We start from the raw sequence: 26,024 nt of genomic DNA on the forward strand, positions 1-26,024 counted from the left end.
AAGCAACAGTTGCTTCAAAGGGCAGTTCAGCCTCCTCCTCACTGGCTACAGAAGCAGCCTAGAGAGATCAATGCATGTGGAGAGATGGGCTTCAGCAGCCTCAGGGACAAGCTTTATTGGATCGGAGTAATTTTTTCCCCCTGATTTAGGAAGTTACTGCAGGATAAATTTTGTCTGTTCCTCTAAATATATTCCTGTTTCCTTGAGGCCAAGTATGACTGCAAGGAGAAAAAAAATAGGAGAAAAAAAATAAAAGCAATAATGAAGAAAAAACCAACAAGCAATAACTGGCTTTAGGGGATGCATAAATAACTTAAACAGTCTTTCCGAGAGTTTTGTGTATCATCTGAAACTCTTTATTGTTATTAGCACATTTAGTGATACATGAATTTACTCAGTTCTCAGCCAAAGTGTCATAACTACACCAAACTAAAACTACTATACTAAAAATTTGAAGCCAGTAAAACCCCAAAATTTTGTCATGAAGTATCAGAATTTCAAATCTGAGAGATAGGAACTGTCCTTTCCCTCTGATCCACCACTATGCTCTGAGGAGAAGAGGGAACAGGGACTCCTGTAGCTCATGTTACTCAATGGCGCTCATGAATACCTTACGTTTGGTTATTATTATTTTTCAGGCAAACAAATCTTTTAGTTAGTAAATTCCTGTAATTTTTGTAAATTGGCAGAATTTACCATTCAAACAATGCTTCTCTTCATCATCTATTTTTCCTCATAATGTAATTATCTCGCAAGCCCCCAAGGATAAAAAAACCCTGATATATCTGATTATAGACTCCTTTCTTTTCATATTGACCACATATTAGTAACTCAAAGAAAACAGAAATGTCACTGAGTATTCACAGATCCTTTCCATAGATATTGAGGTTGTTCAGTGCTTGCCAGCTCAACTCTATTCACCACATCTCTGAGCCATAAAAAAGGGGCTGAGGCACAGGGCCAAAGCATAATTTGCTAGTGCAAGACAATAGTGCAAATTCTTCTGTCCCTCAAAGCAGTTTGGCACATGGAAACTGAGTACTGGGAACAGGCCTTACCCTACACTGACTCCCAAAATATTTCTGCAGGTTATTTGGGAGAGTGCTAGTTAGTTGAAAGCAAAATTGTATGAGGGATCATTCTAAAACTTGTACAACACAGACAAATCATATTCCCGGGCCTGGGTATAATTTCTGGCAATTTTCTGGCACTGTTCAATTTACTATTACATATTCAGCCTTCAAATACTATGAACGAAAAGTAATCTGCCCAGTGACTGCTATCAATCTGCATGTCAGTAGACCATTTACTTTGCTACAAGCTGTGGGAAAAATTTCCCTGTTTCTCTCTCCCTTGTAGGCTCAAGAAAGATTTAATAGTAGCTGCTGAAGGCAGGTTTTAGATGGCTTCAGTATTTGTTTTTTAAGTTCTGGGATCCTGCAGCACATTTAACCATTACTGGCTATTAATATATTAATAAGTATATTTAAAATGATGCTGCAAGACACTTAACCAGACAAAAGAGCCTTGTACACTCAGTGATTGCTCCATGGGCTTTTTCATTGTGTCAGTCCTTCAGAGCACTTAGTACCTTCCAAGGATGACACAGCTCAGATTAACTGATTTAGAAGCACAAAGTCCTACTGACGTTCAGCATGACTTAAGCACTGCTCAGTATATTTGTCACTCATCTTTTCAGCAGTTTACATCATAAGGGGTTGATCCTGTCTGCAATAAGCAGAACAGGGAGCAAAGATCCTGAGCCTGCACTTGCAGGAAGGCTTCTTTGTGGCTGCCATCTCGCTCCTTCCTACTAACACCAATATTTCTGAAAGGCTAATGACTGGACTGGACTGTAACTAAATGGGTCCATGCCAGCAGGGAGCAGGTGAAGCTGTCCTTATCCCGAAGGAGCTCAGGTAAATCTTAGAAAGCATCAAATTATTCTTTGTTGCATTTTTGTTTCTAGTACTATGGCCATTACTTTTGGGTCAAGGTCAGAACAAAATCTCCTCACATTCCTTAGCCTTTCTGTCTGCACCTTGCTAATTTACATGGGCAAGAATGAACTATGCACAGTCCTTGCATAGAGTTTTCTCCTCAATGCTCCACACTGGCAAGAAGGACCTGACGTGTTTACTCCTACTCAGTCCCTGCAACTCTATCTACAGCCCAGTCCATGTGAGGAGGGTACACATACCACAATGAGATCTGCGACTACACCAACCCTTCTCATAAACATCTGCAAGAACTGTGTGATCAACGCCCAACACAGACATTTTAGAAACTCACTTAGATAGCTAGGGTAAGAATGACTTTATATAGCTGTAGTAAATATAAGCACCCAGGAAATGAAATACAGTCCCTAGCACAGTGGTTAACAAAAAGGCTGAAAATTGTTCCAGCCATGGTTTCTCCTCCTGGCTGCTCTCCTCTGTGACCCAAAACTCTGGGGTTTGCCAGGTTTGCACGTGTGGGCAGGGAGCAAAAGCTCTTCACCCATTCATTGTTCATGTCTCCCCTTTCTTGATGAGGTCTCATGAATGTCAACCTAATAGATGTTCATGTTTACCCACCAATTTAACTTTTTGTGACTTTCATTAAAAATGGAGAGAATTCAATTTAATCAGTATGCATCTCTAATAAAAATTTATTCCTTTTCTACAAATTTATAATCAGGTCTAATTTATGGATGAACCTTATTCTGCAATCATTTTTCACTCTCCCATGTCTTAAAGAAAAAAAAAAAAATCAATTACATCTACTGCTTGCAATGTTTTCCCTTCAGATTTATCTGAGATCTGCCTTAGCCCTTTACATTTCTTCTTAATTACTGGCAAACAGTAGTTCTGCAGCTGAGGAACTTTGTGATTCCTCACAGGCTATCATACATCTAAATACTTCATTTAAGCTCTACATCTTTATTGAAATTTGCTTTGCACTAAAAGCAAAAATGAAACTTGTCTCTGAAGAAAGTTATTAGATATATTAAGATACCCCTTCTTGCTTCAGAAAGGCCCGCCACACTTTATACCAACTGATCTTTAGAAATATTTTCAAATTCAGAGACAGCAGAAGAGGGAATAATTTTTATATAAAGCACAATTTCAAGTTCTGCCTTACAACTTCATGTATTTAAGTTTTGCGTATTGGCTATCTCATAAACAAGGGCCTCTACATCAAACTTATGTCTGCAAAACTATGTGTTTCACTGGTTGGTAATCTTCATGTCCACATTTGAATAAATGCCAAAAGCTCCAAATTTTCAATAATAAAATATGCATCACTGTTATACATAATTAATACAATTAAAGATGTATGAAAGCTTATTTCTAAATTTATTTGTTGATACTGGAAAGAACTGAGTCTCTCAGTCATTATCCTTCTTTCTCTCTGTCATTTCTTACCTTGAATTCTTTCCTCCTATTCCAATTGCATTCTTTTCTTCATGTATCTCCTATATCCTTCCCCTTTCTTTTTCCACAAAGCATCTGCAAAGCTCAAAAGCCTTTGAATTTTGATGTCTGTTTTATGAATGGTGCAAGGTGACTGAAACCAAGATTTTTTTTCCCTCAAATGTCTAAGCTACAACAATGATTTATAACCCAAAGTAGTTTCTTGAAAATATGTATTCTACTTGTAATCCTTTTTATAGAAACATAAAACAACTTTCAATGAAGGAGAAGCTCAAGATTCCAAGAACAATCTTTATGGCCTACTTGAGTAACCATCTAGTTTGGTGATCAGTCCTGAACCTTATTTGCTGGAGGCTCCACATGCAAAAGCTAGCATAGATTTAATGCCAGCAACTACTGTGATGAAAATGATATTTTGAGTTTAAATAAAGACTAAGCCAGACTTCTCACATCTTTTTTCTCTTCTATTTACTCATTAAAATTACATTTTTACAGTCAAAGTCTCACAAGTGAAAAAAGACATAGCTGTTAATACTGTTGATGATAAACTGATTGACATCACATGGGAATCTTACCCAAATCCACTTATATTATAGAGGTAAATTTGAGCTGTAGATTATTCAAAAAACAAAACAAAACCCAAACCCATCAACTAAAAAACCCAAACCAAACCAACGATTGCAAGATATAGCCTTGAAGATGAGTTATTTTATTTTCACATACTTATTTCATTTGACTCTTACCTGGACAAGGCAAAATGTTGCATTCCTGGTACTCTAGAGATGGGCCAAGGCAAGGAAGTCCCCCGTACTTGGGCTCAGGATTGCTGCAGACCCGTTTGCGATTCCGTATACCTCTACTGCAGTCACGACTGCACTGAGACCATGGAGACCAGGGTGACCAGGCACCATTGATGGTATGAGCAGAATATCGTCCAGAACGCAAGAAATCCCCTGACAATCCTAATAACATAAGGATTGAAAAAAACAATACTGAATTAAAACAGCATCTCACCCCAAAATAACCTTTTCCTCTTCAAATTTCCTCCTAGGCTTCTAATAGTAATATGACCGGGAGGGACAACCCAAACCCTACTTTCATCTTAAGAAGCTCTTTCACAATGGAGATTTCATAATCACTTGCACAGAACTACAGTGAAGACTTGGATCCAACTCTTCAGTTAAAGTTTTACAGATGCATTGACTGAACTAAAGTCAATTTACTCCACTTGAGGATGATAAAAATTATCTCTCTCTTACACAGGAATTATCATTAGAAAAGCTCCAAATACATTGCATAGGTATTATTGCCTCTGTTTTAGAGGAAGAAGGTGGCACAGAAGACAAGACTGAGCTGCCTGTGACCAGAAGCTCATGAGTGTCTTAGCAATGCACTGTACTTATCCTAGCCATAGTCAGACTTTAGATAGTGTACAGCAATAATTCCACAAAGGCTAGTAAGACTGCCCTTTTGTGAAGACCAGTGTTTTGCCACTTTAAAATCCAGTTTATTTTCCACTGTGTTGAAGTGTTCTAAGCCACATATAAACTATGAAAATCAGCCTTTTGGAGACACATGTGATAGAATACTTCCTTCTTAAAATAACCATCTGGCAAGTAGAAAACATCTTTTCTAAGTGAGTGTAGTACTGAGAAAAGGCATTAGATTAAACAGCGATGGAGACTGAAATCCACTGTTTATCAGTGAAAGGGGAACACACAGAATCTTGTTCACAGTGTACAACCAATATGCTTGGATGTAGCCCTGAGTGAAGTTCTAATAATCTGCAGTCAATTTGACTATCTTTGTCACTTTCAGTTTTGGTCCTGCATGGAAAAAGACTCCCTCAACTGTACTCAGCAGAACACTAAACTCACTCGAGCTGTAGCATTACCTCTAAGTATCACTACTAAGCATCTCTAGCAACACCACTGGGATTTCCTACTGGTGCCAAAGCCGTTCACCTTCCCCAGTGCTAGCATCACCAGAAAACTCTATGATCGATGGACCACTAACTGCTGCTTTTATAACAAGCACTTATTTAAGTAATTGTGACGAGAGAAGGTCCCGTGAATGGTACTTAAAACAGCAGAGGATGTGGCTGCCTGCCTACGCTAGAGCTTCAGTATTGCTAATGTAAGTACAGATGAATTCTATCATCAACAGTGGAGAAACGCAGGAGATTGTTTGCAGCTTAAACTACAGCACAAACTTTTATCCTTAAGAAATTGTTTTATGCCCTACCAACAAGCACAGGCACTGTGGGAGTATCAAGTGGAGCTAAAGAAACAGAAGATGTACAGAATCATGTACTGAAAACAGCTGCCAGTAATACTGTCCAGAGACTGCCTAAGGAGCCCTGCACTGAGCCGGACCAGTACGCTGGATCGCCAGAATGGAGGAGCCCCTCATTGGCGGTGTCCAGTACTGAAACAATTACGCCCTATTTCTACCCGTGGTTATGGCATTAGTAATACTGCTTAAGGTCTGCCCTGAGAAGTACATTCATAATCATCCCGATGTAGATGAGGCTTTGCATATTTTTATTCAACGCTTGATAACATCTGGCAATATGGGAATGATGACGCAGAGACACAGAGATACTTGTAATAAGAAACTGTTGAAATTAGTAAGAAAACAGCAGAACGGCAATATAAAAATGACTAAACACTGGTAAAACCTTTCAGTGATTACAAAGGGTAACTATTTCTCTCCTGCTGAGCCAGATTCTATTACACAGATATTAAAAGCACCATTTCAAGAAACATGACATATGTTCAAATCCAAAAAGGGAGCAAGTACAGAGAAAGAGTATGGGAATTATGAGTACAGGTCCACTTTCCAGCTCTGTAAGAGCCTTTTTTTGCAATTTTGTATCACTTTGGTCATGGCAATGCCCAGGTTATGTACATAGTGAGCAGTGAGACCAAAATACCAGTATTTTTTATACCAGAATTTCAAATTAAGGATTTTTAATTATTAAATTAGCAGCGATGCAAACAATGGAAAAAGCATTAATTGGACCAGATTGCCAGTCATTTTCTTCGGTATGCATCACTTCATACCAATACTAGGATGTTCTGAAGACATTTTTGCAGGATAGGTATATCTTTTTCAGTCCTAAGGAAAATGTATGACCTTATTTGCCATTATGATATTAGATTTCTTGCAATTTAAATTGGGGAGTGGGGAGGGGAACCTTCTAAGGGAAAGCTCTGAGCTACTTCAGCTCTGAAACAGAAGAATATTCTAAAGAATCTTTTCAGTGTGGAGTTTGGTCTGCAGCAAGTGTTCCCCTGTGTTTTCTTCTTTCCAAAGCATTAAAAAATTTATTACAAGGAGCAGTCTTTTCACAGTTTTACAGTAATTCATACAGCATTCAGAGGGGCTTTTATAATTTTCTCTTCAGACGGAAACTGCACATTAAAAAATTAACACTAGGACACTAATGACATTAAAAATAACAAGATCAGTTTACATTCTGGAAATACAGTACTATACATTCCCTGAACAACCTCATAGCCTTCTACAATAAGGTGACTAGTTTCATGGATGAGGTGAGAACAGTGGATGTTACTTCTCTCAACTCTGGTAAGGGTTTTGACACTGTCTCACATTAACTTCCTGACAGACAAGCCAACAAAGTATGGGCTAATTAAGTGGACAGTGCGATGGATTGAAAACTGGCTGATCAACTGGGCCCAAGGGGGTATCACAAAGTCCAGCTGCAGGAAAGTCACTAGTGATGTATGCCAGGGGTCAGTACTGGGTCCAGTCCTGTTTAACACCATCATTAATGACCTGGAAAAGTTTGCTGATGATACAAAACTGGGAAGAGTGGCTGATACATCAGAGGGTTTTGTCACGCTTCGACTAGGCAGAGAGGAACTTCATGGAGTTCAACAAGGAGAAATGCAGTCTTGCATCTAGGAGGGAACAACCCCATGCAACAGTAGTTTCAGGCCAACCATCTAGAAAGCAGCTCTGCAGAGAAGGATCTTGGGGTCCTGGTGGACAGCAAGCTGACTGTGAGCCAGCAATGTGCCCCTGTGGTAAAGAAGGCCAACAGCTTCCTGGGCTGCATTGGGAAGAACCTTGCCAGTAGGTGAAGGGAGGTGATCCTTCCCCTCTGCTCAGCACCAGTGAGATCCCGGCTGGAGTGCTGGGCCAAAAATATGGACTTACTGAAGTAAATACAGGGCACGGCCAAAGCATGATTAAGGGCCTGGAGCATCTTTCAGATGAGAAAAGGTTGAGAGACCTGGGACTGTTCAGCCTGGAGAAGGGAAGGGAAGGCTCAGGGGGATCAATGTGTATAAATACCTGATGGGGGGAATAAATAAGAGGGATCCAGGCTCTTATCAGTAGTACCCACCAACAGGACAAGAGGCAATGGGCACAAATTAAAACACACAAAATTCCACCTAAACACAAAAACCCCACCTTTTTACTGTGTGTGGTCAAATACTGGAACAGGTTGCCCCTAGAGGTTGTGTAGTCTCCATCTGTGGAGATATTCAAAACTCAACTTTACAAGGTCCTGGGCAACCAGTACTAGGTGACCCTGATCGAGCAAGGGGATTGGACTAGATGATCTCAAGAGGTCCCTTCCAACCTATACAATTCAGTGATATTTAAGTACAATGAAAAAGAAAGCAGAAATAGTTAAGTCTCAACCCCTGCTTTACTTTTTCCTGGACTCTTATGAAAAGTAAACATGATCCATTTCCTCTATTAAGAAGGAGGTTTGACTGGTTATTCAAGACATTACTATTTTCCTATAATTCTTGCACATTCATACTTTCCATACCTAAAATCTCCTTTGCTGGTTGTATTCAGAAGTTATTTGCAACTTTTGTGAAAGGAGAACACTGAACAGTGGATTATAAAACTGTTTTACAGATTATTCTAACGATCTTCCTTGAGTATTGTAAGAGGTTAGGCCTCTGAAGATGTGGGGAGAGAAACCAAGCAGGTGATCCTCTCTTTCAGATACATTAAGGAAAAGAATAAGAAAGATTATTTCTTTCAGAAGATGACAAGGCACAGAATGGCTACCACTCCGAACACAAAACTCTAAAGAGCACCTTTGGCACTGACAGAAAACTCACTCTGTATAAGTATCCCATCAATGCAGCCTCTGCATTTCTACAAAACCTGTAAGTATCTCCTTCATGGACAATGCAAAAAAAAGCGTGACCTGAAAAAATGATTTGATATAAACATAGCAGCAGATACAATATAAAATAGATAGATACTAGAGAAGAAATCTAAGAGAAAAGAAGACATAGTTGAAAATTAAAGTAATGAGACAGCATTGTCTAACAAAACCCTTCCATTTCAGGACCCTGTTCTTCTGAGGCATTTGCACTGCATAAAACCACAACTTAGATCTTTTAAATAAAAGTTGGTCAACATCCTATATAGCTAATATTTAATAAAGGCACCCCCCTAACAAGTTTTTAGTATTAGAATATTGATATTTTCACATGCTACTTTGAAAAGCCAATACGGAGTATGAATCTTCAGGGTGAATTTGCCTAGCATACCAGCATGAGGACAATCCAATAAATCACGTGCACATATACATACACAAATACGTACTTGTACGTATGCATGTATTATAAATACAAACACACACATATATAAATATATATATAAAAAAGAAGACTCATGGTCTAATTATTACATGTCTGCAGAGCTCTTGTAACTGTCCATGCAAAGACTCTGTTGCAAATGGGAAGTCCAACCACCCCTTTCTTTCTTTCTTTCTTTGGTCCATTGATGTATAGTAACTTGTTAAGCTATGGAAAATGGATGGAGAATAAGAATCATTGAGTCCTGCAGCTAAGAAGTTGTGTTTATTAACTGAGGTGGTGGTGGGGGGCAAAGGCAGGGGGGGAGTAATGCAACACTTTTATTATTGTATTATGCTGTAGAATTTCTTCACGAAAAACTTCTTCAGAAAGTAAGTGGCTATACAGAACCAAGTCCTATCTGTATCACAGTTTACATCAAATTCGATAGGAGAAGATATAAATATAAAAACATTGTAATCTTTCAGATCAAGTAACATGAAACCATGAAAACTCCTGCTTTTCTCATTAAACTGGTTTTCTTGCTTGCCACCTCTGTTTGTGGTTTGGGTCACTTTCCGATTGTTCCACATCCACCTCCAAGAACAGAAACCAGATTGTGGCAGCCCACAGAAAATATCAAGCCTCCTGTATTTCTCAGCTTATTGCCCCCAGGATGAAAATACCTGGCTAAAACAGAATGCAAGGGCCAATGTCCTTGGCTTGGTAACACCAAAAGTCTAGCTGCTAAACTACCACCTAAGCTCTCCTTATTTAAAGCCTATCTACAGAAATAGTTGTGAAATCCACAAAAAGAATGATCAGTCATAGCATCATCAGTGAACTAATAAATAGTTTTCCCAAGACAGACAAAACAGCTGTGAATTGAATCCAGATCTAACCGTTATGACAGGTTCTTCATTCAAATCTTTTAAATTAAATCATTCTCAGAAAGCCTATGACTGACTTAAAGCCCTGTGAATGACCAGAATGTATGAATTCTGCTTGCAGTTTACCAACAGGCTTATTAATTCAGTTGTTTAGAAGTCATACTCAATTAATAAACTGCTGCACACTGAGGCTAGAAAAGGGAATTTACCTACTTAATCCCAGTACAATTTTAAACAGGCAGCTGTGCTTCCCAAAGCAAAAATTTCCACAAGTAACAACAAGAACTGAAAAAACTGTAAAAGCATTCACAGGGATTTTGTGGACAAAATAACCATCAACTTCTAAGACCAGGGAAGACGAAGATATGAACTGCCTTCTAAACAGAAGACTATTCTCTTATTTTAAGTTCTTTTGCTTTGTTCAATATGGGTAAAATTACCCAATATGGGAGAAATTAGCACTGCTTCACTGCTCACTTACTTATTCCATTATATTTAGCAAGCACATATAACAGGAAAAAAAAGTCTAATTAAGTTACACAATTCTGATCTAAACCAAGATGATTTGGTAATTTCTAAGTAATTTTTAAAAACTTTTTGGTCAAATTGGAAGAGTCTTATAACTCCACAAGAAATTAATCCTGTTCAGAGACATGTTAACAGGAAAGTCACCTGCCCTGATGAGTACAGGAGAAAAAAATCTGCCTTTGCAAAAGCCTGTAACGAGACTTTGATTGGCCTGATTCTTCCTGAAGACTGCAACATTCCCAGATGAGTTCAATTAATTTGCCTTAAAAGCAAGGATCTAATAAAGCACATATATTTATAATAATTCTCTAGTCTAGCCTGTAGCTAAGGAATACAGCTCTAAATAAGAGAGAAGTAACAGTGACACCTGATAAATTATATTATTTGACTGGTTTATGCCTTACGTCCTCCTGTTCAAACCTAACAGAGAAAATTCAATTATCCAAGCAGACTAGGTTCATGACTTTGGGAAAAGATGATCTGGAGCAAAAATTCAAGTATCCTGAATCATTTCTAAATGACAGTATAAAACACTGTTTGAAGTGCAGCAGGTAGCAAGGATAAGCAAAGATTGTTTCAGTGTTGTCACTTTCTGAAGATATTCTGCAAGTATTTGACAATATCATTGCAGCATAAACCTTCTATACCTTCAGGTCTATATACTTGTAACTTATAAAAACCTTATAAACCTTCAAAACTTACTTAATAAAATTTAAATGGTAAAATGCAATGACAAACATGAATGTAATGCAAACAAAACATATTAAAAAAAAAAACCCAAACAGTATGCAGATGGAGGATGTTATGTTACCAGAAGAACTTTATTTCTTGTAGCTAGCTTTTCTGTGTTTAAATATTTAATCCCAAAGTTCCACTGAAGAGTTTTTTGTCAATCAAACTTGAATTTGTCATCAAATTCAGTCTTAACTTCCACAATTCATTTTGTTCTCATCACAGAATACCACGGTTTAGCTTCAGTAAGACAGTGTAAGAGACAACATCTCAACAAGTTCTTCTCCTGACTTCAGGACACTACTGATTATCAGCACCTGTTTTATCCTGTACTAAATTCTGAATGCACTATAGACTTTCTGTGGGTAACATTAGGATTTAATCAAACTTTTTACAAGAGACCGTGGCCACAAAACCAGTATTTCAGATAAAATTACATCCTGCCTTCAAAAATAACTATTGTTTCAAGTTTGGCATAGAGAAAGCAGTGACAACTGGGAATCTAACTTCATGTTTCTGGGTGCCTTTTTCTCCTTTAAGGAATTTGTGACTTTTTTCCCGATTTTATTCTCCCTTCCTATCCTCCTCTGCCCCCCCACCCCCCCCAAAAAAAAAAGGAAAAAAGCAAATAAGACTCTTTCAGACTGTTTGACTGAAATTAGAAGGGTTGTCTTTGTTTAATTATTTTCTGAAGGTATTTTGGGAGCTAACATGGTCTAACTTTGGCCATGTCAAATTCAAGTGTCTTGTCTAAGCTCATCATTGCTGTTTCCTTTGTATACACCATGGAAAGAAAGTGGTAATTGTAGAGGGTGATTTGTGCCCATTATATCAGATGCTTATCTTCAGATGGATCCCTCATTCCTCAGGGGTGCTAGTTGTCTTTGCAGAATATAATGGAGTCTAGAGTCAGGTCAGATAAATTCAACCTGGAAAAATCAGGTAACCACATACCTTGTGAAATTTGTGTCCCTGGATTAAACACTTATGTTTTCAACACAATTCATAGTTCTTATAGATCAGATAATCCTACAGAGAGTCAGTTAGTATGTTTAAATGTAGATATTTAGTATGTTTCATAAGCACACATTAAAGCCTATGGTCATGCAATTTCTAGACTTTTAATGCTGGACTGTACAGGCATTTGCATTAAGATGTGCAACAATGTGCACAATCTCTCTCAGTTTATTTGAAATAGCTGTCCCTTTCCTATCTGAGCACTATGTGAAAACCCAGAGGCAGAGAACAAAATGTATTTTTCTTTCCTGTTAATCAAACTTTAAATCAGAAAAGCATGAATACAGTGTGCAAATGCTACTGCTTGGTTGATTGAGACAGAAATCTTACCACTCTCAGGAGGAGTCTAGGGGGTTTCTGGCAAGAAGTTCTACCTCTAAGCTCAGTCTGCAAAGCAAGTTTGCTTTGCTAGCATCTGACAGTGAAACATGATTCTGTTTAACATGGCATGACTACAGTTGCACAGTGGGAGTTTATAGGCAATGCGAAAATTTCTAACAAATGGCTCTCTTCTGCAAAGAACAGAGAACTGATCTTTGCAGAACACATCTTTGGTAATGAAGTATGTCAAGCATGCTGTACTAGAATTAATCTTTCTATAAAAGCCAGCAAATCACTACAGTTCAACATGGAGATAACGAAAAGAATGTTTCACAGTATCCAGACTTGGGTCAGGTGGAAGTAAGTTACGATGTTTCCTTGCTACCTAGCCAGAAATTGTGAAGGTGTCCACCAAAATTCCTGGTTTCCCATTCTCATGAGATCCTTCTGTTTCAAAAGCTGCAGCTATACTACATGACTCATTTTCTTCCCATAAAATCAAGGAGCAGTAGAGGGGTGGTTTGTTGACTCAAATCTGAACGTGGGACCAGGAAGCACTCCTGAATCCTGTAGTTTAGAGGCAGTCAGTAAGTTTCATCACATCAGCATGCTATCAAAACAGTGCCTCCCCTCCATCCCCATCCCCATATTCCACTCCATACTGTTCTGACATCCATTATCAGAAAATGCCTAAGCAAACAGGCTCAAAATAAAATGTGGCTAAAGGAGACATAACAGTAACTCTTTTCACCAGAAGCATATTGGTTAATACAGCCACTTGGAACACTGAATTGGTGTCATCTTTCATTAAAGAACGATTAAAGACTCACCTGCCAAAAAGAGTCAAAAAATGAGCACAAATTAATGACAAAGTTATGAGAGCACTCACTAGGAAGAATAGAGTGATGTATAACAGTTTCTGTCCTGTCAACTACTCAATATAAAGTATTTAAATATTCAGTAGTTTTGGGATTAGTCAGCAAAAATCCTTCTCCCAGATGAACATTTCAATTACTATGCAACAGGGTCACTCCCATATGTTGGTCTAATGATTAATTATTTCCAAATGAAGCAAAGCAGCAGCTTCAGCAAGATGCAACAAATAAGCTACAAAACCAGGAAACTCAGGAATCCGATGTTCAAAAGTGAAAGAAAAATCTTCAAGCTAATCAGACAAAGAATACACCTGAACCCACACCCTTGTCTCTTGCACTCTGCCTGAACGCTTTATTTAACAAAACGTAGGCACTGTTACTTCTGACTATATTCTGTAAGCAAGAGTCAGTTTATGCATCCAACTACAGGAGAGGACGTATGATCATGACTTTAGAGCTGAGAAAGTTATGTCCATGCTTAATTTTCTTGCAGCAATATGATCTAGGATACACTGGCTCTTGCACTGGTTTGTCCTATTAACCTGCTCTCTTAAGTAGTGCGTTGGCTTTCGTATACTCTATTCTTAAGTGCTGGTATCTCAGCTGTCAGACAAGAATATAGAATCATAGAATCATTTGGGTTGGAAGGGACCTTTAAAGGTCATCTAGTTCAACCTCCCTGCAATAAGCAGGGACATCTTCAACTAGATCAGGTTGCTCAGAGCCCCATCTAACCTAACCTTGAATATTTCCAAGATTGGGACATCTACCACCACTCTGGGCAATCTGTTCCAGTGTTTCACCACCCTCATTGTAAAAAATTTCTTCCTTATATCTAGCCTAAATCTACCCTCTTTTAGTTTAAAACCATTACCCCTTTGTCCTATTGCAACAGGCCCTACTAAAAAGTTTGTCCACAATCTTTCTTATAAGCCCCCTTTAAGTATTGAAAAGCCACAAAAAGGTCTCCCCAGAGCCTTCTCTTCTCCAGGCTGAACAACCCCAACTCTCTCAGCCTGTCCTCATAGGAGAGGTGCTCCAGCCCTCTGATCATCTTTGTGGCCCTCCTCTGGACTCACTCCAACAGCTTGATGTCTCTCTTGTACTGGGGCCCCCAGAGCTGGACGCAGTACTCCAGGTGGTATCTCACAAGAGCAGAGTAGAGGGGCAGAATTACCCCCCTCAACCTGCTGGTCACGCTTCTTTTGATGCTGCCAGGATACGGCTGGCTTTCTGGACTGCAAGCACACACTGTTGGCTCACATCCAGCTTTTCATTCACCAGTACCCCCAAGTCCTTCCTGTCAGGGCTACTCTCCATCTCTTCATCTCCCAGCCTGTATTGATACCAGGGGTTACCCCGACCCAGGAGCAGGACCTTGAACTTGGCCTTGTTGAACCTCACGAGGTTCAAATGGGCCCACTTCTCGAGCTTGTCCAGGTCCCCCTGGATGGCATCCTGTCCCTTAGGTGTTTCAACTGCACCACTCAGCTTGGTGTCTTCTGTAAAGTTGCTGAGGATGCTCTCAATCCCACTGTCTATGTTGATGAAAATATTAAACAGTACTGGTCCCAATATGGACCCCTGAGGGACACCACTTGTCACTAATCTCAATCTGGACATTGAGTCATTGACCACTACCCTCTAGATGTGACCATCCAACCAATTCTTCATCCACCAAACAGTCCATGCATCCAATCTATATCTCTCCAATTTAGAGAAAAGGACATTGTAGGAGACTGTGTCAAAGGCCTTACAGAAGTCCAGATAGATGACATCTGTAGCTCTTTCCTTGTCCACTGATGTAGTCCTTCCATCATAGAAGGCCACTAGGTTGGTCAGGCAAGACTCGCCCTTGGTGAAGCCATGCTGGCTGTCTAAAATCACCTCTCTGTCCTCCATGTGCCTTAGCATAGCTTCTAGGAGGATCTGTTTCATGATTGTCCCAGGCACAGAGGTGAGGCTGACAAGTCGGTAGCTCCCAGGGTCCTCCTTTCTACCCTTTTTTAAAATGCGTGCAACATTTCCTTTTTTCTAGTCACCCGGGACTTCACCTGACTGCCATGACTTTTCAAATACCATGGAGAGTGGCTCAAAAACTACCCTCAGCACTCTGGGACACATCTTATCAGGTTCCACAAACTTATGTATGTTCAGGTTCCTCAGGTGGTCATGAACCTGATGTTCTCTTACAGCAGGAGGGACTTTGTTCCCCCAGTCCCTGTCTTGCAGTCCATCCACTTGAGAGGAGTGGGAAGAGAGATTGCCAGTGAAGACTGAGGCAAAAATGTTGTTGAGTACCTCAGCCTTCTCGTCTGTTGTTACCCATTTGTCAGTCTTGCTCATCAGTGGGGGTACACTTTCTCTGACCTTCCTTTCATGGCTGACATACCTGTAGAACCCATTATTTTCCTCTATACTCCTTGCATGTCTTGCCAAGTTTGGCTCCAGCTGCCCCTTTGGCCTTCCTGACCCCATCCCTACACAACCGGGCAGCGTCCCTATACTCTTCCCAGGATACCTGTCCCTGCTCCCACTGCCTGTGCATTTCCTTCTTGCCCTTTAGTTTGACCAGCAGGTCTTGACTCATCCATGCCAGTGTCTTCCCTTCCTTTCCAGATTTCTTACACATGGCATCAAGAGCTCTTGTGCTCTACAGAAAGTGTCCTTAAAGATCTGCCAGCTCTGTTCTGCTCCCTGAGGACAGTTTCCCAGGGGGTCCTATTGCCTATTGAACAGCTTTCCTAAAATTCAGGGTCCTGACTTTACTCTTTGCCTGACCCATATCCCTCAGGACTGTGATTCTTCTGTAGATGTACTTCTAGTTGTTGTGACGACTCTCCGAATTCTGTACTATCTGATGAGAAAAATATTCTCTTTCTCATTTAATCTCATGAAATTTTAAAATTGTGTCATAATTGTCAAAGTGCTGGAAGACAGTAAAAAGCAGCAGCGCCACCCAAAAGTCTTATTTAGGACAAGAAAGGTAAGTCATACATCCATCCTAGCAAGCAAAATCTTTGCTAAATGCTAGTTTGAAACTTAATTTGGATAAAAACAAGAGAATAGCAGAAACACTTGTAACAAGAGTTGCTGCATGCCAAAATCTGCCTTGCTATCCAGACATAAAAAATAAACATTGGAGATTGCAGATCACCTGAAATGGAAATGACATAGAATATGAAACTAAGTCTCATCTGGACTACCATGGTTTTTGTTTTATTATTTCATGAAGTTTGCTATTATGTATTTCTTTTAAAAAATTACTAATGTACTGCCCCCTCCAAAGAGGCACAGATGTCATGTGAGTCAAAAAAGGTTTTACACAGGATGAAGGGCATGGGGGAAACTTCTAGACTTTTCTCACAGAAGCCACCCCTGCAGCCCCCCTCGCTACCAAAACTCTGCCATGTAAACCCAGTACAGGCAGGAAATGCTTAACACTAATTTTCACAATAGTAGATCTGTCTGACAAAAATATTGAGAATTAGAAAGCCCAAGGACTCAGAAACCATTTTCTCTTTATGGCTTTAGATAAGCCAAATGCTTTCAATTATACATTTTTTCAGCTAACCTGGGTGTTGTGAAGATACAAAAGGCTATGTAAATGGAAAGCAGGTCTATAAATATTAAAATATACTAATTAAAAATCATTATTTCCTTAGAATATATAACTAAAATATAATACTTAAAAAGAAACACTGATATATAATTAAAACCAGATAAAACTAGAGTGACTGTCAGAAGTTCTCCTAGGTTTTTTTAATATATATACACACATAACATTTATTCAAAACTACGTATTACTGATAGGGAAAGTACAAAATTCTGAAATAAAATAATTCCAATTTAAAGTCATCTAAAGTTGAAAAGACTTTGAAGGAGTTCAGTTTTCCATCTCAGAAACAGACAAAACTTCAAATTGCTAGCAATAGCATAACATAAACTTTTATAATAGAAATTATCCAGTTCATAAACTCTTTATTTAGTTAAATACCTGCATGAATCTTACAGTTGTTACTTTAGAATTACTGTGCAATAAGTTCTTCTCAGCATCAATACTTCATATTCTAGCTAAATATTTGTAAAATATTGTACAAACTCTCCCCCATAAAAACCCAAGAGAGTATAAAGAAGTAACAGAATCCTCTAAGAACTGGGCTGCCATGTCATGGCTCGCAGATTATTGTAAAGAATATTAAAATTACCTGGCAAACCTCATAATCAACGGTAAAAGACACTTGATTAGTCTGAGTGATGAAGCTACGATCAGAAGAAATACAAACTAGATTCCCCACTGCGATCACTATGTCCTCCTTTTCGTTATCAGTTCTGTTACGCAAAACACCAGCAAGCAAAAACTTCCACTCTGAGCTGAAAATGGAATCGCAGACACCTCGCTAGCAGGAGGCATCGTGCAGCCGCTCTAGCTTTGCTTACCATCTGTCGAGCATCCACTGGTGCCATCGCTGGAACAATAACGCATTTCAATCCTTTGCCTTCCCACCTCTAGCAAATTTGGGTCAGGCAAGCGTGCTTTGCAGGTATATCGGAAACGTTGTTCATAGTGGCCACCGTTGTCTGAAATATTGACTGGGGTCCAAGGTGTCCAAGGAGTTGTCTTTTTTAACTCTGGACAGGCATTGGTGTTACAAGGCTGATATTCCTGAAATAAAATGGTCATAATGAATATAATCATTAAATATGACTTAAAAAAACACCCCACAAAAACCAGACAAAAAGCCGATCAATAAAAAAGCCTCTGATATTTTTTCCAGCATTTCCAATAGCAGTGATCATCAATAAACTTTTAATTTCAATCTCAAACTGAAAGTGGTTTTTTTCTGTTTCTAGGCAAGCTCAGTGTGACATTGCTAAAAGCAATAATATATCGGTACAAATTAGATCTATTACATCCATAAAAACAGTAAGCCGAACATTCTAAGTACCATGATAAAGCGCATCCTTTATAAATTAATAGCCCCAAATAAGGTGTAACTAAATATGTTAAAGCTTTTAATTAAGAAGAATTCTGATAAACTGCAAGTACAAGACACAAACCAGCAAATAATTCCTTGGTAAAATCCAGTGGCACATGAATAAGTGAACCACTGTCCATTTTGTATATTGCTGTATTTTGCATTACAAGGGGACAATGGACAAAAAATATTTTCTATTACAGAACCTGGCTCCCTGAGGTGGATGTTACCCATAGCTCCAGCATTGCTAAACCTATCATTGGAAGCAAATTCTCTGTGGACTGATATGCAGCAAAGGGAACAGATGACACCTAAGAAAAAAAATGCAGAATTGTCAATATTCTCAAGCCCCACAATATATGTCTTCTGACAAGTATCATCAAGATCTGTAGGTCCTGCTCATTCATTTCCCAGAGCATAATACGCTTCATCTGATGCAAGTGCTTTGTAAACTATATGGATGAAATTAAACAACCATTAAATATCAGAATGAATTCACACTAATAGATTATTAAAGACAGAAAAAAATAGGCATCAGTGGGAAAATTTTTGAATTATCTTTCTGCCCTCTTAGAGAGATACTAAGTGGAGGGTATCTATCTTCTGAAAAGGAGTCTACTAAGTAGGTTTGTAATTCCACTAAATACTACAAAATATGGACACAATAGAAATAATGGTTTTATTGCATAGTACAACTTCCTTCTTCCATAACCCCTACCCAAGCTGATACCACCATGTTCCAACAAGCAATAGATTACCTGCTCCTCTCTTTCCCATGGTGATAATAGCCTTTTTATCTCATACTTTCCTTAGTCCACTACCTCTTCTCTCAGATGGTCTAACTTACTAACATATCCAGTTAGGCTGAGAGCAATTGCTCTCAACCTATATTTTGGTTTAAAGTCTGTGTTGCTACTTCAGATCTAAAAGAAGCTTCTTTGTCTGAAAGCTTTTCTAATTTTTCCATCTATTAGAGTTGGGAAAAAAATATCCCCCAGAAACTCCTGCCCCACTAACATGGCAAGGCACCAGAGAACCCAGTGCTATGTTCAAGACTGATATTCTGAGGCCTGGTGGACTTGTGACAAACTTCCTGGTTTCATAGTTTTGTGGTACTTCAGGCAAGAAAGAGCTCTTAGCCCAAAGACTAAGGACTTGGACTACTCCCGTTCACTCCTCAAGGCTGTGCAAAGTCCCTTCCCACCTTCAAACCTGGTGATCACTACAACAGTGACCACATGAGTCATACTCCATCTATGAAAGAGGATCCCTTTAGAGCATAGGGGACTGGATCAAACTTTCTGGGATCTAAGTGTCAGCCTTGGCTGGTTTCTGGATCAGAAGACAGCAAAGAACAAGCAAACTATCCGGTTCCATGTACAGCAGTGAAGTAATTTCTTCAAGACTCCTCTAGGCAACTGTTTAAACTGTAAAAAGGAAATAATAAAATTAACAGCTCCCAGCAACAGCCAGAACCACCCTGCCTGCTATCCCAACTGGCTATTCACCTCCAATGTGCAGTCCTCCCCAGCAGCTGGATTACAGTGCATCTTTTAGCAAGAGTGCTTTGTCTTTCCCTCTTTTTTTTGTTTTAAAGATGTCTAGCACTGATGAGTCTATCACCTCCCCACATCAGCTGTTCCACTATTTAGTAATCCTCAAAGCTAACAAATTGCAAGTTAATTCAAGGCTGCATTTTCTTCTTAATTTAATTTTCCAGTCACTGAATTTTGCTGCGCCTTTATCAATGATACTGAAAGTGTTCCTTGTCCTGTACCTAAAAAAAATTTTCCATGCCCAAGTAACCCATACATCATGATAAACTAAGCTGAACTTCTTAAAGCTACATAGCATTTAAAACCTGATCTCGAGGTCCTGTGCATCTCTATGTCTTCCTTTTGTCCTATTTCCTTATTTTCCTTAAGACTCGACACTAAAATATGACTTGGCACTCTAGAAGCAATGTTATCAACACAGCATGCAGAGGCAATCATGACCTCGTTCCACTTGACAATCTGACTTTAATACATACATTATTGCATTAGTGCTTTTTCCTTCCACAACATTGCACAAAGAGCTTAAGTAGACCCAATTATCTTTGATAGCCTGTCCTTCTCTAAATCACAGCTTTACAACTACATACAGTTTCCTATCCTGCACAAGAGGCTGGTGTTTAGCAATATTTAAATATATTTTACTAGCTGCTTCTGCAATTATCTAGCATATTATTTACTACCTCAACAATCTCTGTCATGGTCAAGCTTTACTGAAGATGTCTTATATCACTGTCTAGACTGTTGATAAAAATGTTAAGTGCTATTGATCCAAGAACTGATTCCAGGCAGACCTTGCTAGACACATCCCAATCATTTATATCTGTCCGTTAACACCACATTTTTCAATTTGTCAGTGAGCCAGCTTTTAATCCATTTAACATTTGTCATATATTTCAGTTTTCCAAATCAAAGTAATTTCTGTTGCAAAGGCAAATGTCTTGGAAAAATTCAGTGACAGTCTGGAAGAAGTGCTGTATCCCTTTCAAATATGTTGAAACACAAGTTCTTTTCTAGTAGGACATAAGCAGGAATAATTCAATCAGTATAGTAGCTACCACAAAGTTTGTTTCAATACAGTCACAATGGTTTAGACGTTTCAGTTCCTCATGTGCTGTTGATTTTTGTATTGATATTCAATCAAAAATAAAAGCTGTTAGACATGTGAGGTCTTTCTTTACTGGATATGGTGCAGACAGGTGAGGGTCATGAAAAGCAGAATGTGTGAAATATGCAATGAACCCTTAGTCAAATGAAAATAAGCAATAGAGAAAGAAGTTAATTTAGTGGCAATGTATTGAATGCTGCTTCGCTAACACACATCTAAGATGAACATGTCAGCTCACTCGTTACTAGAAAGACAGACTACCAGTAATCAGTGTGCTTCAGGATGTGTGGTCCCTTCATACACCCTAACAGAGGGTATACTCATATGTTGTTACATGAGCCAGAAAAAAAAGGTGTTCCTTAAGAGTATCTGCAGAGACCATTTATTAATTTTTCCTTTCTTCTTGCTTCATGCGTAGCTTATAAGAAAGTTTGTCTGCTGTCATGCCTGTCTATTCAACCACAGGGTAATACCCATGAAAGGCTCAGAACAGCAGGGGAAACAAAGTACATGTAGATTACACAGAAAATATTTACGGCAGTAAATAATGTCTCTTTGGGAAAATTCAGAGGAATATCCTAACAACGGATGACTCCATGAAGTCCTGGCACTAGCAATGACCTGGCAGAACCTGCTGGCTTCTCTCACAAACAGTGAGTGCTGCACTTCTCTATCAGCTACTGCGTATGCCATAGGAATTGAAAATCGCATCATATTTGATGAAAGCATTGATGTGATCTGACGCTACAAAACTCCAGTATTAGTAGAACAATGATCTTGCTCTGAATGGTCTTAGATTTGGAAGTGAGTAAAGGAGGGGAGAGAAAAGGTGCAATTCAGATCACACATGGGTATATTTAGTGCTTCTAGCACAAAGACATAGTTTGATTGGAAGTATTTGTCAGGGACTGGGAATATGGAAATGGCTATCTCTGCTTGCATTATTCTCCTCTTCTCACCTTGTCCAATGCTTGAACAATTTACTCAAGTAGGATTTCTGGAATACACCCTTCTCCAAAGCAATTCAACCAGCTAAAGTCATGGATACGAGAATAAAGCAACCACACAGTGGAACAGAAGTCTCAGATGAAACACCGAGGTATCATCTCAGCAACACAGTGGTAAGAAAGAACTAGAAAAGCAGTGAAGCATTCTGCTTCAACAGGGCTGCTGAAAGAAACCAAGCCAGCGGCTGCCAAACTCCACCTCGTGCTCCACGCAGACTGAAGGAAGAGACGGGGTCGAGCTCTTCTGGGAGGGGTCTTTAGGTACCCACAGTGGAAAACGTCAGGGGCTCATATGATGGGCTTAAGCACATCAGTTCTTAGGGTACACTTGTGGACTCAGAATAATAATTATTTGAGGCCATTTGCAGAATCCAAAAATATCATCGGAATAGTTCAAACTTAAACACATTTTCAAAGTTCTCTTTGCAAGTTGTCCTAAAACTTGTGGCCTAATTCACCGTATCATTGCTTTTAGTTTAGAGTGGATTTAATCAGTTGAAATCGTTAAATTTGCCTGGCAAAAATGCAATAGGACCTTTAAAGACTAAATTTCAGGGGACAGCTCAACAGTTAGTTGGGAATTTTACACAAAATACACAAATAAATACATACATCACAAAATACATGTCTATGAAAATGACAAAATAAAAAAAATATCATGAAGCATACTGGTGGTAATATGAGAAAAGGGATCATAAATTAAAAACATAATTTGGGTTGGAAGGGACCTTAATGATCATGGCATGATAGAACATAAACATTGATTATGCTATTAACCAGCTACCTTGCTTCTGTCTTTAAATAATATATCCCAATATTTGTATATAATGAAAAAAGAATATTGTCATGTTTTCTACCAAAAAGTATTTAGAATTATTTGTTGTATTATTTTTGAAAAGGGCAACTAAAATGTTATTTCCAAAACATCTTATTTCAAACTGGAGGATACTATTGCTAAATAATGTAGAACAAAATTCCACTGTTTTCTCATGGAGGATGTGGAACAGACTAATTCTTTTTGCCTCTGCATAGCCACTTTAGTCAAATTCCTGAAAATTTTGAGAATCTCTGAGACTTTTACTCCCAGTTTAAGTTTGATTTTAATTAACGAAACAGCATGATAGTCTGATACTTCCTTAGGAAACTGGGCTAAAATCTTATGTACATTTGAACAACTTCTTTTTTTTATAAGAAACAGAATTCAGATAGTGAGTTCTATTCCTATTTATATTACATATTTATATTACAGAGTGATTTCTCCTAACAAACTCTTATTTCTTTGATGTATATAGTATGTCTATGTTGAATACACTTCTTTTGTTCTCATCTATGTTTTTCTTTCTTCTCATCTGTTAGTGTGAGAGATTATCTTCACAAGGCAGCTAAATCAACATTAACAGTCCATTTAAATATTTTCAACCCAACAGTTATCTTTTATTATTTGCTTTTAATATATTGTATTAGTTCTCGAATATTCTTTTGAAATTATCAAACAGTGCATTGATTAAAAAATACTTATAAATTTTTGCTTTTTGTTCCATCATGCTAAACTTCAGTTTAGCCCAATATATTTATTTAATTTTTCAGATTATTAAGACACCAAGAGAAAAGAATGTCGCTGATTCATAAATTGAATAGTGTAATATGTCAGCTGGGACAAGATAAAAGATATAAGAACCTGAGTCTTTCAGTCACCTCCTAAGCTTTCAGTTTGTCACAGCAATATGTAGTTAAAGGAAAGGGTAGCTCTCATATGCAATCAAAACGAAGGCCAAAATGAATGTAACAGTGCTATAAAACTCAAGAGAGAACTGGTTCCCATTTATAAGAGGGCCTTGTTTACACAGCGAAATGTAAGTTTCCTGAAGAACTAATATACCCTCTCCCTCTCCAAAAACCAAGAGATAGATAACATTTATCTTGCAGTGGTTGAAAAACACATTCAGGAAAATCAGTAACTGAACTTGAAAAAATAAATGGTTCATTTATTTTCATTACAGAAATGTAAAGTCCTATCCATTTAGAAAAGCATTTTCAAACTAAAACAAACAAAAGACAAGCAAGTCCCTGATCATGTTTCCATTTATTACCACAGTTCAAAAAGCCAGGTTCTTCAACCAAATACCATCAGATATACCTTACTTTATTGTTATTTTTCTATTACAATACTATTTCAAAAGCATGACCTGAAAGAACACCCAAACCCCATTAATTCCAAGTCATTAAGCAAAACATCTTCTACATTATAAATTTCACAGCTATACTTAAAAAATAAAACCCAAAAATATTTCTAAGATCCCCATTGTATTTTAATCATGCAAAGGCACATATATATCCTAGTTTATAGGCAGTATTTTAGCTTCAATTGACATCAATGGGAGTTGTTCTATTGATTTCAGTGGAACTATCAGAGACTATTGCTGAGTGCAGATGCAATCCTGTAGTGTTGTAAAGTAAGGGTAAGTAGGTTGTGTTCATAATAGGGTTTTTTGAAATATTTTGACAGGAAAAAAATCATTTTACCCTACACAAAAGGAACAGGTTTCTTCTGAAGTGAACAGATTTCTTTTTTGGCTGCGAATATTGACTGAGCACAAGCTTTTTTTTCCCAATTTTGTGTATTTTAAACAAAAGAATTGGAAAAACTTCCATTGATGTAAAGGGAACTTAAAAGGAATTAAAGGCTGGAATTGGAAACATTTTCCCTGAAGGAGTTCAGGGCCTGTTGGGCAGGTCATCAGACTGAGACAGTTCAGTACTCAAATCCTTCCTATATTCAAAATCATTCATTTTATTTAGATAAGGCAAGTTCCTACTTTCATCTTCTCATAAAACCATCAAATTTTGGAGTGAAGAAAGTCACCACTTCCCTCTTACTTTTCTCTACCAGCCATTTGTGTAACTCCATGCTTGAAAGCTATATTTTATGTCAAACTAGCCAAAAGAAGAAAATTGTTACAAAAAATTAAATCACTTAATTATGAGTATCTTAACTGAATATCTCAAAGGCACAGGGTGAGTAGGAGCACCTTCAGTTCCACCTCAGCAAACAGAACGGCCTGGCTGCATTGAGGAAGTACAATTTTTATTCACATGCTCACATTCGCATTGGCACCTGAGAACCATTTATAGTGATAAATATTTCATAAGCATGACAATTCCTAATAGTGTAATAGCTCACTTTAAAGCAAGATATTTGGAATTAACTCATATTCAAAATGAAACTACAAATGTCTAAGGAAGAAAAAGCTTCTTCATTCTGACAGACATTTTAAAAAAAATATACAAAGAGGCATAGTAGTTAATTTGGATTCTTCCAAACCTAATCCATTTATGGGCCTGCATTACAATTAAACACCCTACTCAAATGCACCTAGCAAATGAAATTGTTATGTGATACCAAACAGGACAAATTTGTCAAGATTTGTAAATTGGTGTTTTTTTGGTTTTTTTTTGTTTTTTTTTTTTTAAATAAGTGAATACATCAAGAACTTATGTGTATTTTTGCACACTGCTTGTAGAAAAATGAAAAGTAGTAAAACCACAGTAAATCCACAGCAGCAAGTCTGCCTGCTGACAGCTCAATTTGTGTCAATCCTCCAAGCGTCCCTGGTGTGATCCCAGTGCTACTACTGGAAGATCTCGCTCCTATACCCCGTGTACAGAGCAGCCTGCTAACACAGCGCCCTTACTCGAACCTCCACACCCCTTTAACACTTGCACGGTCAGACTATGAGCTTGCTGGAGGAGAAGCAGTTTTAAACCGCTTCTTCACAGGTCTGTGTGTAACAGCATCCTGGTTCATCATTAAAGCTTTCAGGCATCAGGACAACAGCAACGCTATATGCTAGGCAGCAGATTTTCAATTCCACAGTTTTAAACTCCTTAGCGAGTTGCAAGTCAAGACCAGGGGACTGCAACCATGCCGTCCTTCCCCGACTGCTAAGGCAGGAATGGGTCTCAAGCTATAGTCACTACGGGAACTCGAATGCTAAATGGTAAAAACGCCCCATGTTCAGTGC

At 38.4% G+C, this 26,024-nt stretch overlaps 1 protein-coding gene across 15 annotated transcripts in view; it reads right to left on the reverse strand.

Moving 5' to 3' along the window:
* SEMA5A (semaphorin 5A) overlaps nt 1–26,024 on the reverse strand; it is a 353,459-nt gene that overhangs the window by 19,172 nt on the left and 308,263 nt on the right. For all 15 annotated transcript variants that reach the window (XM_075744800.1, XM_075744790.1, XM_075744785.1 and 12 more), the window contains 2 exons: nt 17,796–18,021; nt 4,160–4,378 (listed from right to left, as the gene is read on the reverse strand). In XM_075744800.1, coding sequence (XP_075600915.1) covers nt 4,160–4,378; nt 17,796–18,021 — 445 coding nt within the window. The remainder of the gene's footprint in view (nt 1–4,159; nt 4,379–17,795; nt 18,022–26,024) is intronic.

Source organism: Balearica regulorum, chromosome 2 (assembly GCF_011004875.1).
Source record: "Balearica regulorum gibbericeps isolate bBalReg1 chromosome 2, bBalReg1.pri, whole genome shotgun sequence".
NCBI lineage: Eukaryota > Metazoa > Chordata > Aves > Gruiformes > Gruidae > Balearica > Balearica regulorum.